At 45.5% G+C, this 18,314-nt stretch overlaps 1 protein-coding gene and 1 non-coding gene across 4 annotated transcripts in view; both read left to right on the forward strand.

The window, feature by feature from the left end:
- The window catches only part of Akap8l (A-kinase anchoring protein 8 like), a 33,873-nt gene that overhangs the window by 14,261 nt on the left and 1,298 nt on the right, over positions 1–18,314 (forward strand). For 2 of the 3 annotated variants that reach the window (XM_020156135.2, XM_074053892.1), the window contains 8 exons: positions 20–473; positions 555–651; positions 742–812; positions 1,130–1,193; positions 2,072–2,180; positions 3,615–3,756; positions 3,845–3,950; positions 4,159–4,289. In XM_020156135.2, coding sequence (XP_020011724.1) covers positions 20–473; positions 555–651; positions 742–812; positions 1,130–1,193; positions 2,072–2,180; positions 3,615–3,756; positions 3,845–3,950; positions 4,159–4,289 — 1,174 coding nt within the window. Of the gene's footprint in view, positions 1–19; positions 474–554; positions 652–741; positions 813–1,129; positions 1,194–2,071; positions 2,181–2,708; positions 2,849–3,614; positions 3,757–3,844; positions 3,951–4,158; positions 4,290–18,314 lie in introns of those variants that run through there. The other variant, XR_012441302.1, reaches the window with a different exon arrangement.
- On the forward strand, positions 7,440–7,603 carry LOC141416954 (U1 spliceosomal RNA). The gene has a single exon (XR_012441602.1). It is a non-coding gene; the product is annotated as a U1 spliceosomal RNA (small nuclear RNA).

Genomic DNA, 18,314 nt, shown 5'->3' on the forward strand with positions numbered 1-18,314 from the left:
TTGCTACATGTCTCTGCAGATATGACTCCTATGAGGCCTGTGACTCCAGGGCCATCCTGAGTGAGCGCGACCTCTACCGGTCAGGCTATGACTACAGCGAGCTTGACCCTGAGATGGAAATGGCCTATGAGGGCCAGTATGATGCCTACCGTGACCAATTCCGCATGCGTAGCAGCGACACCTTCGGTCCAAGGGCGCAGGGCTGGGCCCGGGATGCCCGGAGCGGCCGGCCAATGGCCTCGGGCTATGGGCGCATGTGGGAAGACCCCATGGGGGCCCGGGGCCAGTGCATGCCTGGTGCCTCCCGGCTGCCCTCCCTCTTCTCCCAGAACATCATCCCTGAGTACGGCATGTTCCAGGGCATGCGCGGCGGGGGTGCCTTCCCAGGCAGCTCCCGCTTTGGCTTTGGATTTGGCAATGGCATGAAGCAGATGAGGCGGACCTGGAAGACCTGGACTACTGCTGACTTCCGCGTGAGTAAGGCAGCCTGTCCCTCCTGGCCCCTACTGGGGTAGAGCCACTTCTTCTGATCTATCTTCCTCTTTCTGGCCCAGACCAAAAAGAAGAAGAGAAAGCAGGGTGGCAGTCCTGATGAGCCAGACAGCAAAGCTACCCGGACGGACTGCTCGGACAACAGTGATTCAGACAATGGTGAGCTGGGTGGCCCAGGGCCCTGCCTCCTGTCTTTACTCCCTGCCCCATAGGGCTCCAGGGCTGAGCTCACCTCCTCTCCCATTACAGATGAGGGCACTGAGGGGGAAGCTGCAGAGGGTGCTGAAGGCACTGAGCCTATGGAGAAAGGCTCCCGAGCAGTAAGTGGCCTCTGGCCCCAGATGTTTTCTGTCTGTAGATGGTGCCTGGGAGGACTGAGCTGGGCTGAAGAGCAGGCCTCACTACAGGGTTCACAGGCTGTGGGTGATGGGTGGCTAGCAGAAGGAGGCCATGTGGTCTGGTAGAAAGTGCAGACCACCTAACCAGCAATGTGGTTCCTAGGTGGAAAATGGGGGCACAAACCTGCTGTGCACAGATAGTGGGAGGATGTGAGGCTCTTTGTTCTGGGCCTTGTCCTTTCAAGGCATCATAACTAACTGCATGCCTTTTTAAATTGAATTTTAAAATTATGTATTAGGAAGGAGAGGACGAGGAGGGAAAAGAGGACGGGAGAGAAGAAGGCAAAGAAGATTCGGAGAAGGGTGAGTCTTCTGGGGGCCTGGGTTGCTGGGGTGGCTGTTTCAGGTGTTTATAGTGGGAGGGATCCAGCTGAGGGCAGGGTTGTGGCAGAAATGTGGCCTGCTGGGGACCTCCCTGTGGGGCCGGGTGTGTGCTGGCAGGGGCTCTTCTTTCTGCTCCACCCCTTCCCACCCTGCCCTCCATTCTCAGGCAGAGGTTGTGGATGGCAGTGGTCCCTGCCTAGTACCTTGGTTTTGCCTTCAGGTGGGGGCAGCAAGCAAAAGTGTGGGGAACCCCAGGCACACCCCCTGCCCTTGGTCCCTCAGTAACGCACAGTTCCGAGTCCTCAGTGGCTGGTGTCCGAGCTGGGACCCTTGGTGCAGTTTTTACGGCTCTGGTTTGCGTGTCCTCTCCCTTAGCGCCTCTCCAGCCCTTGTTGGGAGTCCGTGTCCCCCCACCTGAGTGATGAGCGCCAGCAGGTACCTAACAGTAAATCCAGCCTCAGCCCACTGTTGCCGCGGTGCCCGGTGGGGGGTGGGCAGGGCCATGTGTGCGGCCTCCCTGCATCCCGCCACCTGGTCCTTCTGAACTCATGCCAGTGTCCCCACCGAGACAGCGTGTCTTTGCCTTCCAGCCTCCCCGTAGCCCACTCCACAGAGAGTGAGGGCATCATGGAGAGTGGAGGGGTCAGCGTGTGTCCCCCCTCTCCTGGGGCCTAGGCCAAACCCACTTCCTGCCCAGCCCAGGGCACCCAGCCCTGCTAATGGCCAGAGGCCTTGCGTGGACAGCTGCTCTCAGATGGACCCTCTGGAGTGGACAGCGGGTGATTCAACCAGAGGCCACAGAGCCTGCCCTGTTATGGCAGAGCCATGCTGTTGACTGTGCCATTCTGTTCCCACAGGGGCCCTGACCACACAGGATGAGAGCAGCCAGGCCAAGCGCAAGTTGCTGGCAAGCAAGAAGAGCCAGGACAAGCAGAAAAAGCGGCAGCGAGACCGCATGGTGGAAAGGTAACCAGCTTCCCTCCATCCCTTTGCCTCGCTCTGGGGCTGCCGCCAGGAGAGCAGAGCCATAGCTCTGCCATCTCGCCGCCCTCTGGCCTCCCTCGGGAGCCGCCACCTGCTCAGCCGTGCATGGACCCTGCTTCCCGCCAGGCCCAGCTCCCACGGCCTGACTCAGCCCCTGCCCCTCTGTGGCCGCCTGGCGACTGCTGGCATCTGTGGCCTGAGACCCGACACTGCTCGGCACCGTTGCCCTGAAGCTCCGGCGCTAGGTCACTCAGCGCACGAGCCCCGAGGTGCACAGGGGGCCGATGCCCCTGAGGGAGGGGGCCAGCTCAACAGAGACTCAAGGTCCAAGGCGCCTGTGTCACCCCAGCTAGCTGCCAAGAGGCCGCCGCCGTGACCAGGAGAGATGGCAGCACCTGTGGGCTGTGGCAGCCTTGGGCCTGCCGTCTGCCCTACCCTCCAGGCCTGTTAGGCCGGGCCTGTCTGCGGCTGAGCCCTTCACGCCCCTTGGTCGGGTCTGTCTGCCCTCAGGGCTCCCGCACTGGCGCTTGCCTCCTCCTCCGCCTCAGACTCTTGCTCTTGCTGGACCTTCCTCAGCCTCGCCGGCGCCTGGCCCCTGGGCTCTCCAGACAAAGCTGACCCCGTGGCCCAGATAAGGACGTCCGGCAGAGGTAGGGACCCGCCCCGAGGCCTCGGTGGCGGCTGGCCTCCTCCGCCCCTTGCCACGGGGCCTGCTCCAGCCCAGGCCCTAGACCCCGGGCTTCTGCTGTGGACACCAGGCCCAGACAGAGCACCTCGCCCGGTGACTGCAGGCTGCCCTCTGGCAGGCCGGGCAGGCGCCCTCCTTCCAGCTCAGACTGGTCTCTTCTCAGAAGAGGAAGATGAGGAGCAGGTGCCCAGGCCTGCTTGCCTCCCATCCCTCCCGACACCACCCCCAAGCATTCTGAGCAGAGGATGGGCTGGGCCTCTGAGTCCCCCAGACCCCAGAAGGAAGATGCAGCACCTTTTCGGGCCCTGCCTCGGGACTGCGTACTCCACTCTGCACCTCAGGGCCACCTGGCTCACGCCAGGGCATCCTTCCTTCGGGTCCCCGCTGGGCCAAGTGCACAAGCTCCTGCCCAGCCTTGGTAGAGAGGCCCTCCGGCAACCTTCCAGCGACTCCTTGCCTGTTGCAGCAGCTGCTGCCTCGGGCTTCGGCCTCCGGCCTCCTGCCTGTGGGAAGGAAGAGCTCCTTCCCTGCCCACTATGTTGTCGTAACTGCAGCCTGCAGACTGTCCCTTTCTGCTCCCAAACCTACTGGTCCCAGCCTCTGCTGGGACCGTGCCTGAGGCCCATGAGCAAGGCCTGTTTTGGGGCCTGCAGCTGGGTTGGGTGAGGTGGTAGCACCAGTCCCTGGGACCCTTGCAGACTCAGCCAATTGTTTCCATCCTGTGACAGGATCCAGTTTGTGTGTTCTCTCTGCAAATACCGGACCTTCTATGAGGATGAGATGGCCAGCCACCTTGACAGTAAATTCCACAAGGAGCACTTTAAGTATGTGGGCACCAAGCTCCCCAAGCAGACTGCCGACTTCCTGCAGGTGAGCCTTGGAGTGGCACAGCTGCTTTTGGTTTCTCAAGCGCCTGGGGACACAGGGCAGCCATGTGAACTTTTGTGGTCTCCGGCAGGAGTATGTCACCAATAAGACCAAGAAGACAGAGGAGCTCCGCAAAACTGTAGAGGACCTTGATGGTCTGATCCAGCAGATCTACAGAGACCAGGATTTAACCCAAGGTGAGGAGGTTCCCAGCTCCCACCAGGCAGGCCTCAGCCCACTCTCTTCTTTTTTCAGTGCTAGGGACATGATAGCCCTATTTCCCTAGTCTTGGGCCCATGTAGAAGTGGCAGAGTGAGTGGAGGAGCTGGTCTGATTTTTTTTCAAAACTGGATGTGTCTTTGTCACCTGGGACCACTGGGGACTCCCTCCTTGTCCCCACTACAGAAATTGCTATGGAGCATTTTGTGAAGAAGGTAGAAGCAGTCCACTGTGCAGCCTGTGACCTCTTCATTCCCATGCAATTTGGGATTATCCAGAAGCACCTCAAGACCATGGATCACAACCGGAACCGCAGGGTGAGTGACACAGGCTCTCTTCCCTCCTGTGGATAGATGGAGTGAGGCCTCTGGGGGAGGCGGGGGGTGGTCCTGTGATTATAACTTCTGCCTGTCCATGTAGAACTGTAGGGGAGGTAGGAGACCTGGAAGGTGGGGACTCTTTGCCTGGGAGAAGGGGACATAGAAGAGCAGGACCTTAAGGAGAAGTATGCCATGGGATGTAGGGCCTCCATGTGCCTAGAGGACCAATGGCTGTATTCGTTTCAGAAAACAAATGGAGAAGTGTGCAATACAGTGCTGGATTTCAGAGGTTTATGAGGGCTGCCCTGAGGGCTTCCCCAAGGGCTCTAGGTTTGCTTCTGTAGGCTGCAGAGTTTTCAAGTGGGCAAGTAACAGGATTAGAGTTGATGTTGAGCTAGAGACTCGGGCACCTGATGTGGAGAAGTTTGGGGTTAGTACATGGCTCCTGCCATAGAACCTCAGCCCTGGGAACGCAGAATAGGAGAACTGTCAAAGTGCAGGAACAGGAAGTTGGCTTGTGGGAGTGACCTGAGATCTGGGGTGGCTCAGGTGTCTGGCTCTGGGAAGTGAGTGGACAGTGGTGCTTCTAAGATTGTGAGTGGGAGTCAGGTGTAATGCACACCTGTAATTCCAGCACTTGAGAGACTGAGGCAGGAGGATTTCAAGTTTGAGGCCAGCCTGGGGCTACATAGCAAGACCCTGTTTTCAAACAAATAAGATTGTGTGCAGGAGGGGTATCTGGTGTAGATAAAGCAGCACATTTGGCATCCCTGATACTTGGCCCTAAAGCTAGAGACCATATTTCTTGGTTGAATGGGTAACATGCTGATTGGAGGTAGCATTAAAGGTCAGGTGAGGTAGAGGGACTGCAGTAGGGATTGGTCAGAGGTCTGGGCTAAAGAAAGACATGACCATCATCACCCAGAAGTGCTGTGGGATTTATGAGCAGATGACAGTACCCAAGGTGAGCGTAGGGAATTGTATCTCAACCTTTCCTCATGTCTGTCCTGACTCATCTCTGGTCTTTGGCTTGGGTGGTCACAGATTCAGGATTCTGCTGAGAGATCTGAAAAGATTAGGAAGAGTTTTGGCTTTGGCAACAAAAAAGCTGTAGAAGTTGAGAGAGAAGATTGCAGAGGGTGTAGAGTGTATGGCATTACTAAAATATTTGGAAAATCAAGGGGAAATAAGTAAAAACTAGCAAATACAAACTCAGAATTGATTGGGGATGGGGGAGAGAGGGATTTGGAGGGGTGAAAAATACTTAGAAGGCACCAGAATTAATTAGTTGGTTTACAGAGATGATTTTAATATAATTTAAATACTGTATTTTTTTTTTAAAGTCCTTTAGAAGTGAATGGAAAACTTTCAGTTATTAACAACTTCTGGTAACAGCTTTACTGAGATACAATTCACATACCATATAATTCTCTCTCTCTCTCTCTTTTCTTTTTTTTGTGATACTGGGGCTTGAACTCAAGGTCTACACCTTGAGCCACCCACCAGCTCTTTTTTGTGATGTGGTTTTTTTTTTTTTTTTTTTTTTCGAGGTGGGGGTCTCAAACTGTTTGTCCAGGCTGGCTTTGAACCATGATCCTCCTGATCTCTGCCTCCTGAGTAGCTAGGATTATAGGCGTGAGCCACAGACGCCTGGCTAATTCTCCCTTTTAAGATGTACATTTCAGTGTTTTTTTTTTATACACAGTTGTGCAGCCATCACTATAATCAATTATAGAACGTTTTCATTACCTCAAAAATAAATCCATACCCTTTATCATCCATCCCCAACTTCCCATCTTTCCTCAGTCTTAGGCAGCTACCAGTCTGCTACACATTTGCTTATTCTGGACATTTCATATAAATAGAATTACATAATACATGGTATTACGTAATACATGGCTTCTTCCACTAACATACTGTTTTCAGGAATCAGTCTGCATCATAGCATATATCACCTTTATTCCTTTGTATGGCTTAATATTCCAACCACATTTTGTTTTTCCATCTGTTTGGGTATTTGGGTTGTTTCCACCATTTGGCTATAATGAATAATGCTCTTAAGAACATTTGTTTGCAAGTTAACATGTCGACATAAGTTTTCATTTCTCTTGGGTATACACCTAGGAATGGAACGTCTGGTTTAAATAGTAGCTCTTTGATTTCTTGAGGAGCTGTCAGACTTGTCCAAAGTAGCTACACCATTTTATATTCCCACTGGCAATGTATGAGTGTTTGGATTTCTCTGTATCCTTACCAATGCTTGTTATTGTTACCTGACATTTTGGTCTAGATGTCCTAATCAGTAGAAAGTTGTAACTTGTAACTTTGATTTGCATTTCCCCAATGACTGATTAATGACATCGAACATCTTTTTATAGGCCTGTTGATCATTTGTACATCTTTGGAGAAATGTCTATTGAAGTTCTTTGATCATTTTTAAATTGTATTGTCTTTGTGAGTTATTAGTTCTTTATATACTCTAGGCACAAATCCCTTATTTAAGACTTTTATGTTTTTAGTTCTTACAGTTAGGTCTCAATCCATTTAGTTTTTTGTTTTTTTTTTTTTTAACATGGTATGAGGTAAGCATCTAACTTCATTCTGTATGTGGATATCCAGTTGTCCCAGGACCATTTGAAAGAGAAATGAAAGAGACTGTTCTTTCTCTTAGTGAATGATCTTGGCACCCTTGTTGAAAGTTAGTTGGCCATAGCTTTATTTCTGGACTCTGAATTCCATTCCATTGTTCTATCATTATGTTAGTTGGTACTATAACCTTGTTGTAAAATTTGAGATCAAGTGTGTGTCCTCTAACTTTGTTCATTTTCAAGATTGTTTTGGTTATTCTTAACCCCTTGATATCTCCCTATAAGTTTTAGGATCAAATTGTCAGTTTCTCCAAAGATGTCAGCTAGTATTCTGATAGGATGGTGTTCAGCCTCTATACCAATTTGAGGAGTATTGCCATCTTTCTATCAGCAAGTCTTCTAATCCATGAATATGGATATGTTTAAATCATCTTTAATTTCTTTCAATAATGTTTTGAAATTTCCAGAGTATGGTTTGTACTTTTTGTTGTTAATTTTATTCTTAAAGATCTTTTAGATACTTTTATAAATGGAATTCTGTTCTTAATAACTTTTTTTTATACTTACCTGGCAGGGGAGATACCATGATCACGAAGGTGGTTTTCCCAGGGCGAGGCTTATCCATTGCACTCCGGATGTGCTGACCCCTGCGATTTCCCCAAATGTGGGAAACTCGACTGCATAATTTGTGGTAGTGGGGGACTGCGTTCGCGCTCTCCCCTGCAAAAAAAAAAAAAAACAAACTTTTTTTTTTTTTTTTTTTTAGTACTGGAGGTTGAACCCAGGGTCTTCATGCACTGATCACTGAGCTAATATCCCCAGTCCTTTTTTCCTTCCTTCCTTCCTCCCTTACTCCCTCCTTTTTTTTTTTTTTTTTTTTTTGCAGTACTGGGACTTGAACTCAGGGCCTTCACCTTGAGCCACTCCACCAGCCTTATTTTTGAGATAGGGTCTCACGAACTATTTGCCCCAGCTGGCTTGGAACAATGTCCTCTTGATCTCTGCCTCCTGAGTAGCGTGAGCCACCGGCACCTAGCAATACTGCTTTTTTTTTTTGGTGGCACTGGGGTTTGAACTCAGGGCCTCACACTTACTAGGCAAGTGCTCTAACACTTGAGCCACTCCCCCAGCCCTTTCCCTCTTTATTTTTTTTGGTGGCACTGGGGTTTGAACTCAGGGCCTTATACTTGCTAGCAGCCACACTTGCCACTTGAGCCACTCTGCCAGCCTCTTTTACCTTATTTTGAGACAGAGTCTCACTGAATTATTCAGGGTGTCCTCTATCCTCCTGCCTCCCAAGTAGCTAGTATTACAGACATATTCTATCACATTTGACTTAGTAACATTTTTAGGTTTTTGTTTATATGTCTATAGAAATACTATTGATTTTTGCATATTGCTACTATATCCTACAAGTCTTACTGAGCCATTTGTTTTTAATATTTAATATTTTAATAGTACTTAAACATCCTGTTTCTTACTTTTAACAGTGCTCTAGTTGATTTCTTGTGTACAAAATTGGTCATTTGCACAGTTTGTTGTGCTGCTGCTTTCCGATCTGAATGGCTTTTCTTTCTGTTGTTTTACCTAATCGACCTAGCCAGAACCTTCAGTACACTGTTGAAATACTAAGAGTGGACAGTTGTCTTATTCCCGAATCTTATGGGAAAAGCACCAGTCTTTAACCATTAAGACTGTTTGAAGCATGCGGTTCAAGTGGTAGAGTGTTTTGCCTAGTCTATGGCCATACCACCCTGAATTCGCCCGATTCTGATCTCAAAAGCTAAGCAGGGTTGGGCCTGGTTAGTACTTGGATGGGAGTGTGTTTTGCCTAGCAAGTGTGAGGCCCTGAGTTCAAACCCCAGTGCCACCAAAAAAAAAGAAAAAAAGGACTGACTGAACTAGCTGAGTGTTTTTCATAGATGCACTGGTTGGGTTGAGAAAGATTTCTATTCCTATTTTATTTTTGTGTTTTTATCCCAAAAGTGTATGGATTTTGTCAGATGTTTTTGCTGCATCTGTTGAAATGATCATGTGGTATTTGTTTTTACTCTTTCTGTTATGTTGTATTGCATTGTTGACTTTTGGGTATGAACCACCATTGCATCCCTGGAGTATGTGCAGTGTAAAATTCTTATATTTTAGATTGGTTTTGCTAGTTTTTTATTTAGGTACCGAGGCTGGGTGTGGTGGTGCATGCTTCTAATCCTAGCACTCAGCAGAGGCAGGAGGATCGTGAGCTGAGTCCAGCCTGGGCTATATAGTGAGAACATGTCTCAACACCTCCCCCCCTCAAAAAAAAAAAGTGAAAGAATTTATGTATCTGTATTCATCAGAGATTCTGATCTGCAGGTTTTTGTACCGTCTTTTTTTTTTTTTTTTGGTAGTACTATGGTTTGAACTCAGGACTTCACAATTGCTAGGGGCAGGCGCTTTACCACTTGTGCCACACCTCCAGCCTTTCTTTGGTTTTTATATCAGTTTTTTGGAAGATTTTGTGAAGAACTACTATTAATTTCTTAAGTGCTTGGTAGAATTTGCCTGTGTTTGGGCTTCTTTGTTTAGGTAGCTTTTTTTTTAATTATTTATTCAGTCTCTGCTTATTGTAGGTAAATTTATATTTTCTGTTTTTGATTTGTTGGGGTTTTTTTTGGTGGGGGGAGAGGGTTCTAGCCAAGGTCTTGTGATATCATTCAGGCTGGCCTCAAACTCTCGGCTCTCCTGTTTCAGGCTCCTGAGTGCTACGACTACAGGTACACTACTACACTCTGCACTGGGGCTTGTTTTTATACCCTAGTATAAGGTCTATTCTGGAGATTTTCTTTGTGTACTTGAGAAAAGTGTATATGCTTCTGGTGCTTGGCAGTGTGTTATCTGTCTTATGATAAGTTGATTTATGGTGTTTATTTCCTTCTTGATCTTCTGCCAAGTTTATACATTATTGAAATTGAGGTACTGAAATCAACAACTGTTGTTGGTGAGTAATCTGTTTCTCCCCTTCAGTTCTTGTCTTATGTATTTTTTGCTTTGCTGTTAAGTGTATCTATACCTATAATTGTTGCTTTTTTCTTTTTTTTAGTACTGGGATTTGTGGGGTTTGAACTCAGGGCTTTGTGTTGCTAGGCAGGTACTCTACCACTTGAGCCACACTTTCCAGCCCTCTTTTTTGTTTTTGTTTTCTTTTTGGTTTGTTTGGTTTCTGTTTTTTCTTTTGAGGCCATTATGTTACCCAAGCTGACTTGAACACACCAACCTCCTGCCTCAACCTCTAGTGCTAAGATTATAGATGTATGCCACCATGCCTGGCCAGTTTTGCTTTTATGGTTGATGATGTTTGTATATCCTTTTACTTGACATTCATGCCTGTCTTGTGTTATTTTGTTTTGTCTTGCAGTGCTTGGGATCCAGTCTAGAACCTTACTCATGCTAGGCAAATACTCGATCACTAAGTTACACTCCTATCCCCTATTAGTGTATTTGAATTTAAAGTATATCTCCTGTGGACAGCATATAGTTCAGTCTCAATTTTTAGCAGTCTGGTAATCTGTACTTTTTTCCCCCCTTATTGGTGCCATTGTTTGAACTCAGTACTTTGCACTTCCTAGACAGACCCTCTACCACTTAAGCCATGCCTCCTGTCCTTTTTTGTTTGCTGTGGTTATTTTGGTGATATGGTCTGGCTCTGTCTAGTCTGGCCTGGACCTCAGTCTCCTATTTATACTTCCTGTAGTGATTGGGGATGACAGGCATGCATCACCATGCCCCACTTACTCTGTTGAGATGGGGTCCTGTTAACTTTTTGCCCTGGCTGGCCTCACATCAAAATCCTCTCAGTCTCAGCCTACCTCTCAGGTAGTTAGGATTGCAGACATGAGCGACCTGTGCCAGGCCAGTCTATGCTTTTTGACTGAATTGTTTAATCCATTCACATTGAGTGTTACTGGATTTGTGTCTGTTCTGTTCCCCCTTTACTGCTTTCTTTTGCATTTTTCAGTTTAACATTTTTTTTTTTTTAAGGAGTACTGGGGTTTGTACTCAGGGCCTACACCTTGAGCCATTCTACCATCCTTTTTCTTGTGAAGGGTCTCTTCAAGATAGGGTCTGGTGGACTGTTTGTCCAGGGCTGGCTTCAAACCTTGATCCTCCTGATCTCTGCTTCCAGAGTAGCTGGGATTACAGGTGTGAGCCACCAGCACCCGGCTTAATTACTCCTTTTTTCTTTTTCCATTTGAGCCACTCCTCCTGCCCATACTCTTCTAAACTTTATGCTTTTTAAAGAAGCTGTAGCAAGAAATGAGAGCAATTACATATTTCTAGCTTTTGCTGTATTGGCCTTCTTTTTTTTGGGGGGTGGGTACTGGGGGTTGAACTCAGGGCCTACACCTTGAGCCATTGCACCAGCTTTTTTCTTGTGAAGGGTCTTTTTGAGATGGGGTCTGGCAAACTATTTGCCCAGGGCTGGATTTGAACCTTGATCTTCCTGTCTCTTCCTCCTGAGTAGATGGGATTACAGGCGTGAGCCACTGGTACCCAGCCTTCTTATTTTCTATTGCTGGTTTTCCTCATTTGTTTCTATAGATTGGAGTTTCCATCTGTAGTCATTTTCTTAGGGTATTAAGTACAGCTTTGCTTCCCTCCGCCTACCCTGTACAATAGTACAAAGGCAACAATTTCTGAAAGTTACAGGTCAGGCACTTGTGATATATCTATATAAACATGTACTTGTGTGGAGTTTCATACAAACTTTTTAAATTAGTTGAGCAGGAAAGCATTATATATTGATACTAGTTATTTTTATTATTATTTTGTATGGATTCGTGTTACTGTCTAGGGTTTCTTAATTTTAACCCCAGAGTTATATAGAACTCTTTAAGGAGCTGGTGGAGAGAGGCTCAAGTGGTAGAGCACCTGCCTAGCAAGCCTGAGGCCCTGAGTTCAAACCCCAGTGCCACCAAAAAGAACTCCTTTAGTATTTCCCATAAGGCGAGTCTGCTAATAGCAAATTCTTTCAGTGCTTGCTTACCTCAGAATGTCTATTTTGCCTTAATTTTGAAAGATTACTTTGCTGGTTATCAGATTCTTTGTTGACAAACTTTTTATTCTTTAAGCTTTTTTTTTTTTTTTTCAGTGCTGGGGCTTGACTCAGGGCCTTCACCTTGAGCCACTCCACCAGCCCTATTTTTGTGAAGGGTCTTTTGAGATAGGGTCTCACAAACTATTTGCCTGGGCTGGCTTCGAACCATGATCCTCCTGATCTCTGCCTCCTGAGTAGCCAGGATTATAGGCATGGGCTACCGATGTCCAGCCCTTTAAGCATTTTAAATATGTACATCCTACTGTGTTCTACTGTCTTGTTTCTGATCAGACTTCAGCTTGTAACCTTATTGGGGTTCCCTTGTAAGGGGACTGAGGGGCTGTTTCTCTTGCTGCTTTCAGGATTTTTCCTTGTCTTTGACTTTTGGTGATTTTATTTTATGTCTTTTTGTAGGTCTGTTTTTTCTAGTTGGAGCTCATTGACCTTTGATATATAAAATTTTTCACTGGTCTTGGGAAGCTTTTAGCATTTTTTTTCTTTTTTTTTTTTTTGTGGTATTGGGGACTGAGCTGATGGCTTCATGCTATACTAATTGAGCCACAACCCCAGTCCTTTCACTTTTAGTTTGTTTTTCAGATAGGGCCTTGTGCTAACCTTGCCTAAGCTGGCCTCAAGCCACAGTACTACTTTCAGCACTTGAGTAGCTGGGACCACAAGGGTGTACTACCATGCTCAGCTTATTTTTGAGATAAGGTTTCTGTTAACTTTTTGCCTGGATTGGCCTTGAACAGAGATCTTCCTGTTTCTACCTCCTGACTAGCAAGTGCCATGTGCCACCATGCTTGCCTTCATTGACCAAGTATTTTTTTCCGGGGGGCGGTATGGTACTGGGGTTTGAACTCAGGGGCTCACACTTGCTAAGTAGGTGCTCTGCCAGATGAGCACAGATCTTTTTACAGTAGGCACAGTGTTGAAGGATTTGGGAGTTTCCGTGGTAGTAGCCCTAGTCATGTTGATAATGCCATGGGTCATTGTCTCAAGATCAACCATGCAGGGCTTTGTCAGTGCCAAGAAGGGCTATGTTGTTTAGGGATTGGTTTCCATCCATTGTCTTAAAAAGATGTTCATGAACGAGTCCTGTTGTTCCTGGGATCCAAGATAACTGAGGGATGGAAAGACTCAGGAAAGCTCAAAAGGAAGGCAAGGAAACAAGATGGAGTTAGAAACAAATTGGAGCTAGCCAGGTCAGTAACTGGCCCTCAGTCCCTGCTGTCACATAGCCATTATTCCATTTGCTGGGAGTGAGGGCCCCATTAAGTAATCTCTACTGAGCTCCAGGATTACTAATTCTTTAGTTCAAATCTGCTGTAGAGCCCCTCTGATGAAGTTTTTGTTTTCATCTCTAAGATTTACGTTTTCAATTCCTGTAGTATATTTTTGTTGACATTATTTGTTGTGATTATGTCATCATACTTTTTTACTTCAAGAAGCATTTAGTTCTTGAAACATGTTTTTAATTGCTAAAGCAGAGAACTGGTCACCGTTGCGGGCAGTTTCTGTTTTCTGATCTTTTTCCTATGTCAAGTTTCCTTTGGATGTCTCATAATTTTTTTTTCTCAGAAACAAGGCATCTTAGATGATATATTGTGACAACTCTGGGCACTGGTCTCTACCTTCCCACACCCAGAGTCTTGTTTTTGTGCTTGTTTGTCTTGTTTGATTGGTGACCCCACAGTGCAAAGCACTGGTGTAGACTGGAAGAGGAATCCTGGGTAAGTGTATGTTCATCCAGGGATGACTGGAGCCACCCTGGATGGTTTTAGCAGGACCGTCTCTAGCTGTCTTTTTCCATGCCACACTCAGCTATTAAACTTCATTAATTTCTGGCAGATTGCTCTGTTCTTTTCAGCAATGCCTTGGGGCATAAATTACCTCCTAATCTGATCCAATTAAATTCTGGCTCCTGGGCTGGGGTTGTTGCTTAGTGGTGAGTGCTGCTTAGCATGAATGGGTCCCTGAGTTTGATCCAAAGCACCCCACACACACCAAAAAAAAATTCCAGTTCCTTTACAAGAGTACTTTTTGAGGTTATTGTTTGAGATTTGTTCTGAACCCAGAAAAGCTGTTCTTAGCTGTTCATTGGTTCTGTCTAGTAACATCACTGGCTGGCCTGTGGTTTACCTAACATCACTCTCAAAATCTTCCAGTCTCCTTTTAGTTTCTTTTTCCATACCCTCCATTGTTTTGAGAGTCTTTAACCTTGAACTCCCCAGGCTGACCTGGAACTTGCCATCTTCCCTGCCTCAGGAGTGCTGGGAGTTGCTAAGATTATAGGTGTGAACCACTATGTCCAACTTGGAAGCCTGTTTTATACATTAGTTCCAAAAATCAGATAAAAATACTACTGAGATGAAACTAGATTAATTTATTATTAAAGACATAAAAGATCTAAGAGAAAGTATTATCAATCTAGTGGTAACTTAAATGCATAGTACATTATAAAAAGGGTTCATCTGTGGAATACAAGGATGGTTCAATAAAACTGTAGCTGGGGCATTGCTCAAATGGTAGAGTACCTTCCTAGCAAGTATGAGGACTGAGTTAAAATCCCAGTACTGCCAAAAAAGAAATCTGTGCAAATAATTCAGTTACATTCTTAGAGAAGCTGAGTGATTCCAGCAAAATGTTCTTAAAATTAATAGACTTTGTTCAGGGGATTCAAGGTAATATATCAAAAAAATAGTTTGTTTGTTTTTTTCTAGTTGTAACCAGTTAGAAATGTAAATGAGAAAACATCTCACAATTACTATATGATGTTTGAAATATCTAGAAATACAGATTTAAAAAGAAAGGTATGAGATCTTTAAGAACTATGGATAGTCCAAGGATATGAAATAAGACTGCAGTGAATGAAGGAATACACTATTCTTAGAAGGGAGTAATATTTAATAGCAAACAAAACAAAAACCAGTTCTTCTCATATTGACGTAAACAATGCTATTTTAATCAAAATCTAGGTCAGAGAGGGAACTGGATGATCAGATGTAATAAAACAGGGTAATTGGCATTTCCATCATTTCAAATGTTTGTCATTTCTTTGAGTTGGAATCATTCAAAATCCTTTCTACTAGCTATTATGAAATATTTAATCAATTGTTGTCAACAATAGTTATTGTACTGTGCTATCGAACAGTAGAAATTTATTCCTATGGTGGACATGGTGGTAATTGCTTGTAATTCAACCACTTGGGAGGGAGAGGCAGGATTGAGTTTGAAGCCTGCCTGCACTACATAATAAGACCCTGTATACAACAAAACAGTTACTTCTCTATGCAACTGGACCGCTGTACCCATTAACATTCCCTCTTCCCTTCTCCCCTGACCTTCCTAGCCTTTGGTAACACTGTTCTACTCTTCTATGAGATCAGTTTTTTAAGCTTCCATATATATATATATAAGTAAGAACATGCACTATTTATCATTCTGGGGCCAACAAAGTTTTGCAAGTTTAACCATAGCCAAAATTTTCCCAGGACCTCCAGCATGCTAAGTGCTCTATCACTTGAGTCACATCTCCAGCCTTCTTAATCATACTTTGTTTTAGAGATGGGGTCCTGCTAACTTTGCCCAGGCTGGCCTCAAACTTTTAATCTTCCTATCTCTGCCTCCCAGGTAACTGGGATTATAGGTGTATGCCACCATGGCCAGCTAGCCAAAAATATTATACAGAAGGAAGTTGTGGATTAGGGATTTGCTTTAGAGGATATTAAAACTTAAAGCCACTGCAGTTTAATTTCCTTTTTTTTTTTTTTTTTTTTTGGTGGTATTGGCCTCACACTTGCTAGGCAGGTGCTGTACCACTTGAGCCACTTCACCAAGAACCATTACAGTTTAAAACAAAACCAATGATGTTGGCACAGTAATGAAACAGTACAGCTAGCTGGGTGCCAATGGCTCATGGCTATAATCCTAGCTACCTGGGATTGAGAGGATCAAGGTTTGAGGCTAGCCCAGGCAAATAGTTCTTGAGATCCCATCTCTAAAATAACCAGAGCAAAATGGACTGGAGGTGTGGCTCAAGCTGTAGAGTACCTGCTTTGCAAGCATGAAGCGCTGAGTTCAAATCCCACTTCTACAAAAATAAACAAACAAAAACTACTGCTGGTTTATGTTTTGCCACCAAATAAGTTTTAGGGAAAAACTTGTTTTCTTAGAGCCTTTGAATCTTCACATTTCTAACAAAAGGGACCTACATTTCATTAGTGAAATAATAGTTCATGTTTCTGGAAAAGAAGGTTGGACCTCTGCCTCATATCGTATATTATATATTCCAGAAAAAATATGAAAAGTTAAAGATCAGGAGAAAGATCAGAAAAAAAATTTAGATTATTTGTTTGCCTTGAGTGTTAAAGGAAGCCTTCCTGAGCAAGCCAGGAAACCCAAAGGCCAGAGTTGACCTTACAGAAATGCTGGGCAGGTAGCCCGGTGTGCATATGAGAGCATTCAGACTTGCTGCTGGGTAGGGAAATGTCACCAGAGGCAGCACATTCTTTTCGCTTTCATCTGACAGCAAAAGTATCCCCTAGTGATAATATCCAGTGCTGATGGGGCAGGCAAGAGTGACCAGTTCATTATGGTTTTTGAGACAGGGTGTCACGATGTTGCCCAATCTGGCCTTGAACTCCTGCCTGCACTTCCCAAGTAGCTGGGACCACAGGTAACACCAATTTTTGAGACAGGATATCTGTGTTGCTGTGTGGCCCAGGCTGGCCTGGGACTCTGCTATTCTCCTGCCTCCACTTTGCAAGTGCTGGGAAGTGCGTGGTCTCAATACAAGCGGAGGAGGCATGACTAGCACTTTTTTTTGCAGAATAATAAGGCACTATCATTTTAGGAAACCTTACTTGGTTAGAATTAAAAGCACCACTCCAGTACCACCACCACCACCACACACACAAAATTAAAAACATCAATCTGGGAAGTATTTTAGTTCAGTCTCTCATTGTTGGTTGTTGTCAGGAAAATCTAGAAACAACTGTGTCAGGACATCTGCGCACTTAAAGGGAGGAGGATAATGTATTGGCCATTGAGAGTTGCAGAGGAATGGAGTTTGCAGTAGTACTTTTGATTTTGTGTCTTTGTTAGGAACAGTCATGAGGTGTTATTTCCTCTAAGTAGCAGAGAAAATGTGTAAAGAAAAAAGTGAATGTGGAGCCAGGTGTGATGCCTCACATGTAATCCCAGCTACTTGGGAGGCTGTGATGGGGAGGATCAAAATTTGAGGCCAGCCTGGTCAAAAAGTTAGCTGGACCCCATGTCCATCAATAAAGTGGGGCAAGGAGACTAGTTCAAGGGGTAGAGTGCCTGCCTAGCAAGTGCATGGCCCTGAATTCAAACCCCAGTATGGCAAAAAAAACAAAGTGGGAAAAGGAGTAGAAGAAATATTAATTGACATGTCTTTTCCACCCCACCCCACCCCACCCCTCTGACCTTAGGCTTGCTAGGCAGATGCTCTTATGCTTGAGCCACTCCACCAGCTGTTTTTTGTGATTTTTTTTTTTCCAAGATAGGGTCTCACCAACTATTTGCTCAGAGCTGGCTTTGATCAGCCATCTTCCTGATCTCTGCCTTCTGAATAGCTAGGACTACAGGCATGAGCCACCAGTGCCTGTGACATGGCTTTCTGACACATGTAAAAACATTTGCCTGGGGCTCAGTAGAGTTCCTGTAGGTTGGCTTTCCCACACCAACAAAAATAGCTTCATCTTCTTCCAACTTGTGCCTTTATGATGATGAAAGTGAGGTTTGTGTGGACTCCCACCACTCAAGAAATGACTCTAATAGCTGGTTGAGTAAGTAGCTCAGGTGGTAGAGCCCCTGCCTACCGATAGTGAGACCCTGAGTTCGGACCCTAGTACTGCCAAAAAAAAAAAAAAGAAAGAAATGACTCCAAATGCTGATATAAATTCTTCCAGAAAAAACTACTCAGACATGGTGGCATACCTATAGTTCCAGCATTCAGGAGGTTGAGGCCCAAGGATCGAAAGTTCCAGGCCAGCCTGGGCTACATAGCAAGACCCTGTATCAAAAAAACCCAAAAGATTCAGGAATGACACACAAACTGTCATACCATACGTACTCTGTCAGCAGAGCCTGATTTTTAGGGCCTGCACGGTATTGTCATGTATTCTTCTCCACTGAAGAACATCTAGGGCACTGTGCCCCTTTACGTAAGTTTCCCCCCATCATCTCCCCTTTTAATGACATCCTAATTAATCTTTGCTTTCTCCTAAAAAGGGGGGCGGGGTATGACATTTAGGTGGTTTGTAGTTTCACTCATACAACCAGTGTGCATACAGTTCTTAAACTCAAGGATAGGAATTTCTGGAGAATTGGTAG

Source organism: Castor canadensis, chromosome 14, assembly GCF_047511655.1.
Source record: "Castor canadensis chromosome 14, mCasCan1.hap1v2, whole genome shotgun sequence".
Classification (NCBI taxonomy): Eukaryota; Metazoa; Chordata; class Mammalia; order Rodentia; family Castoridae; genus Castor; species Castor canadensis.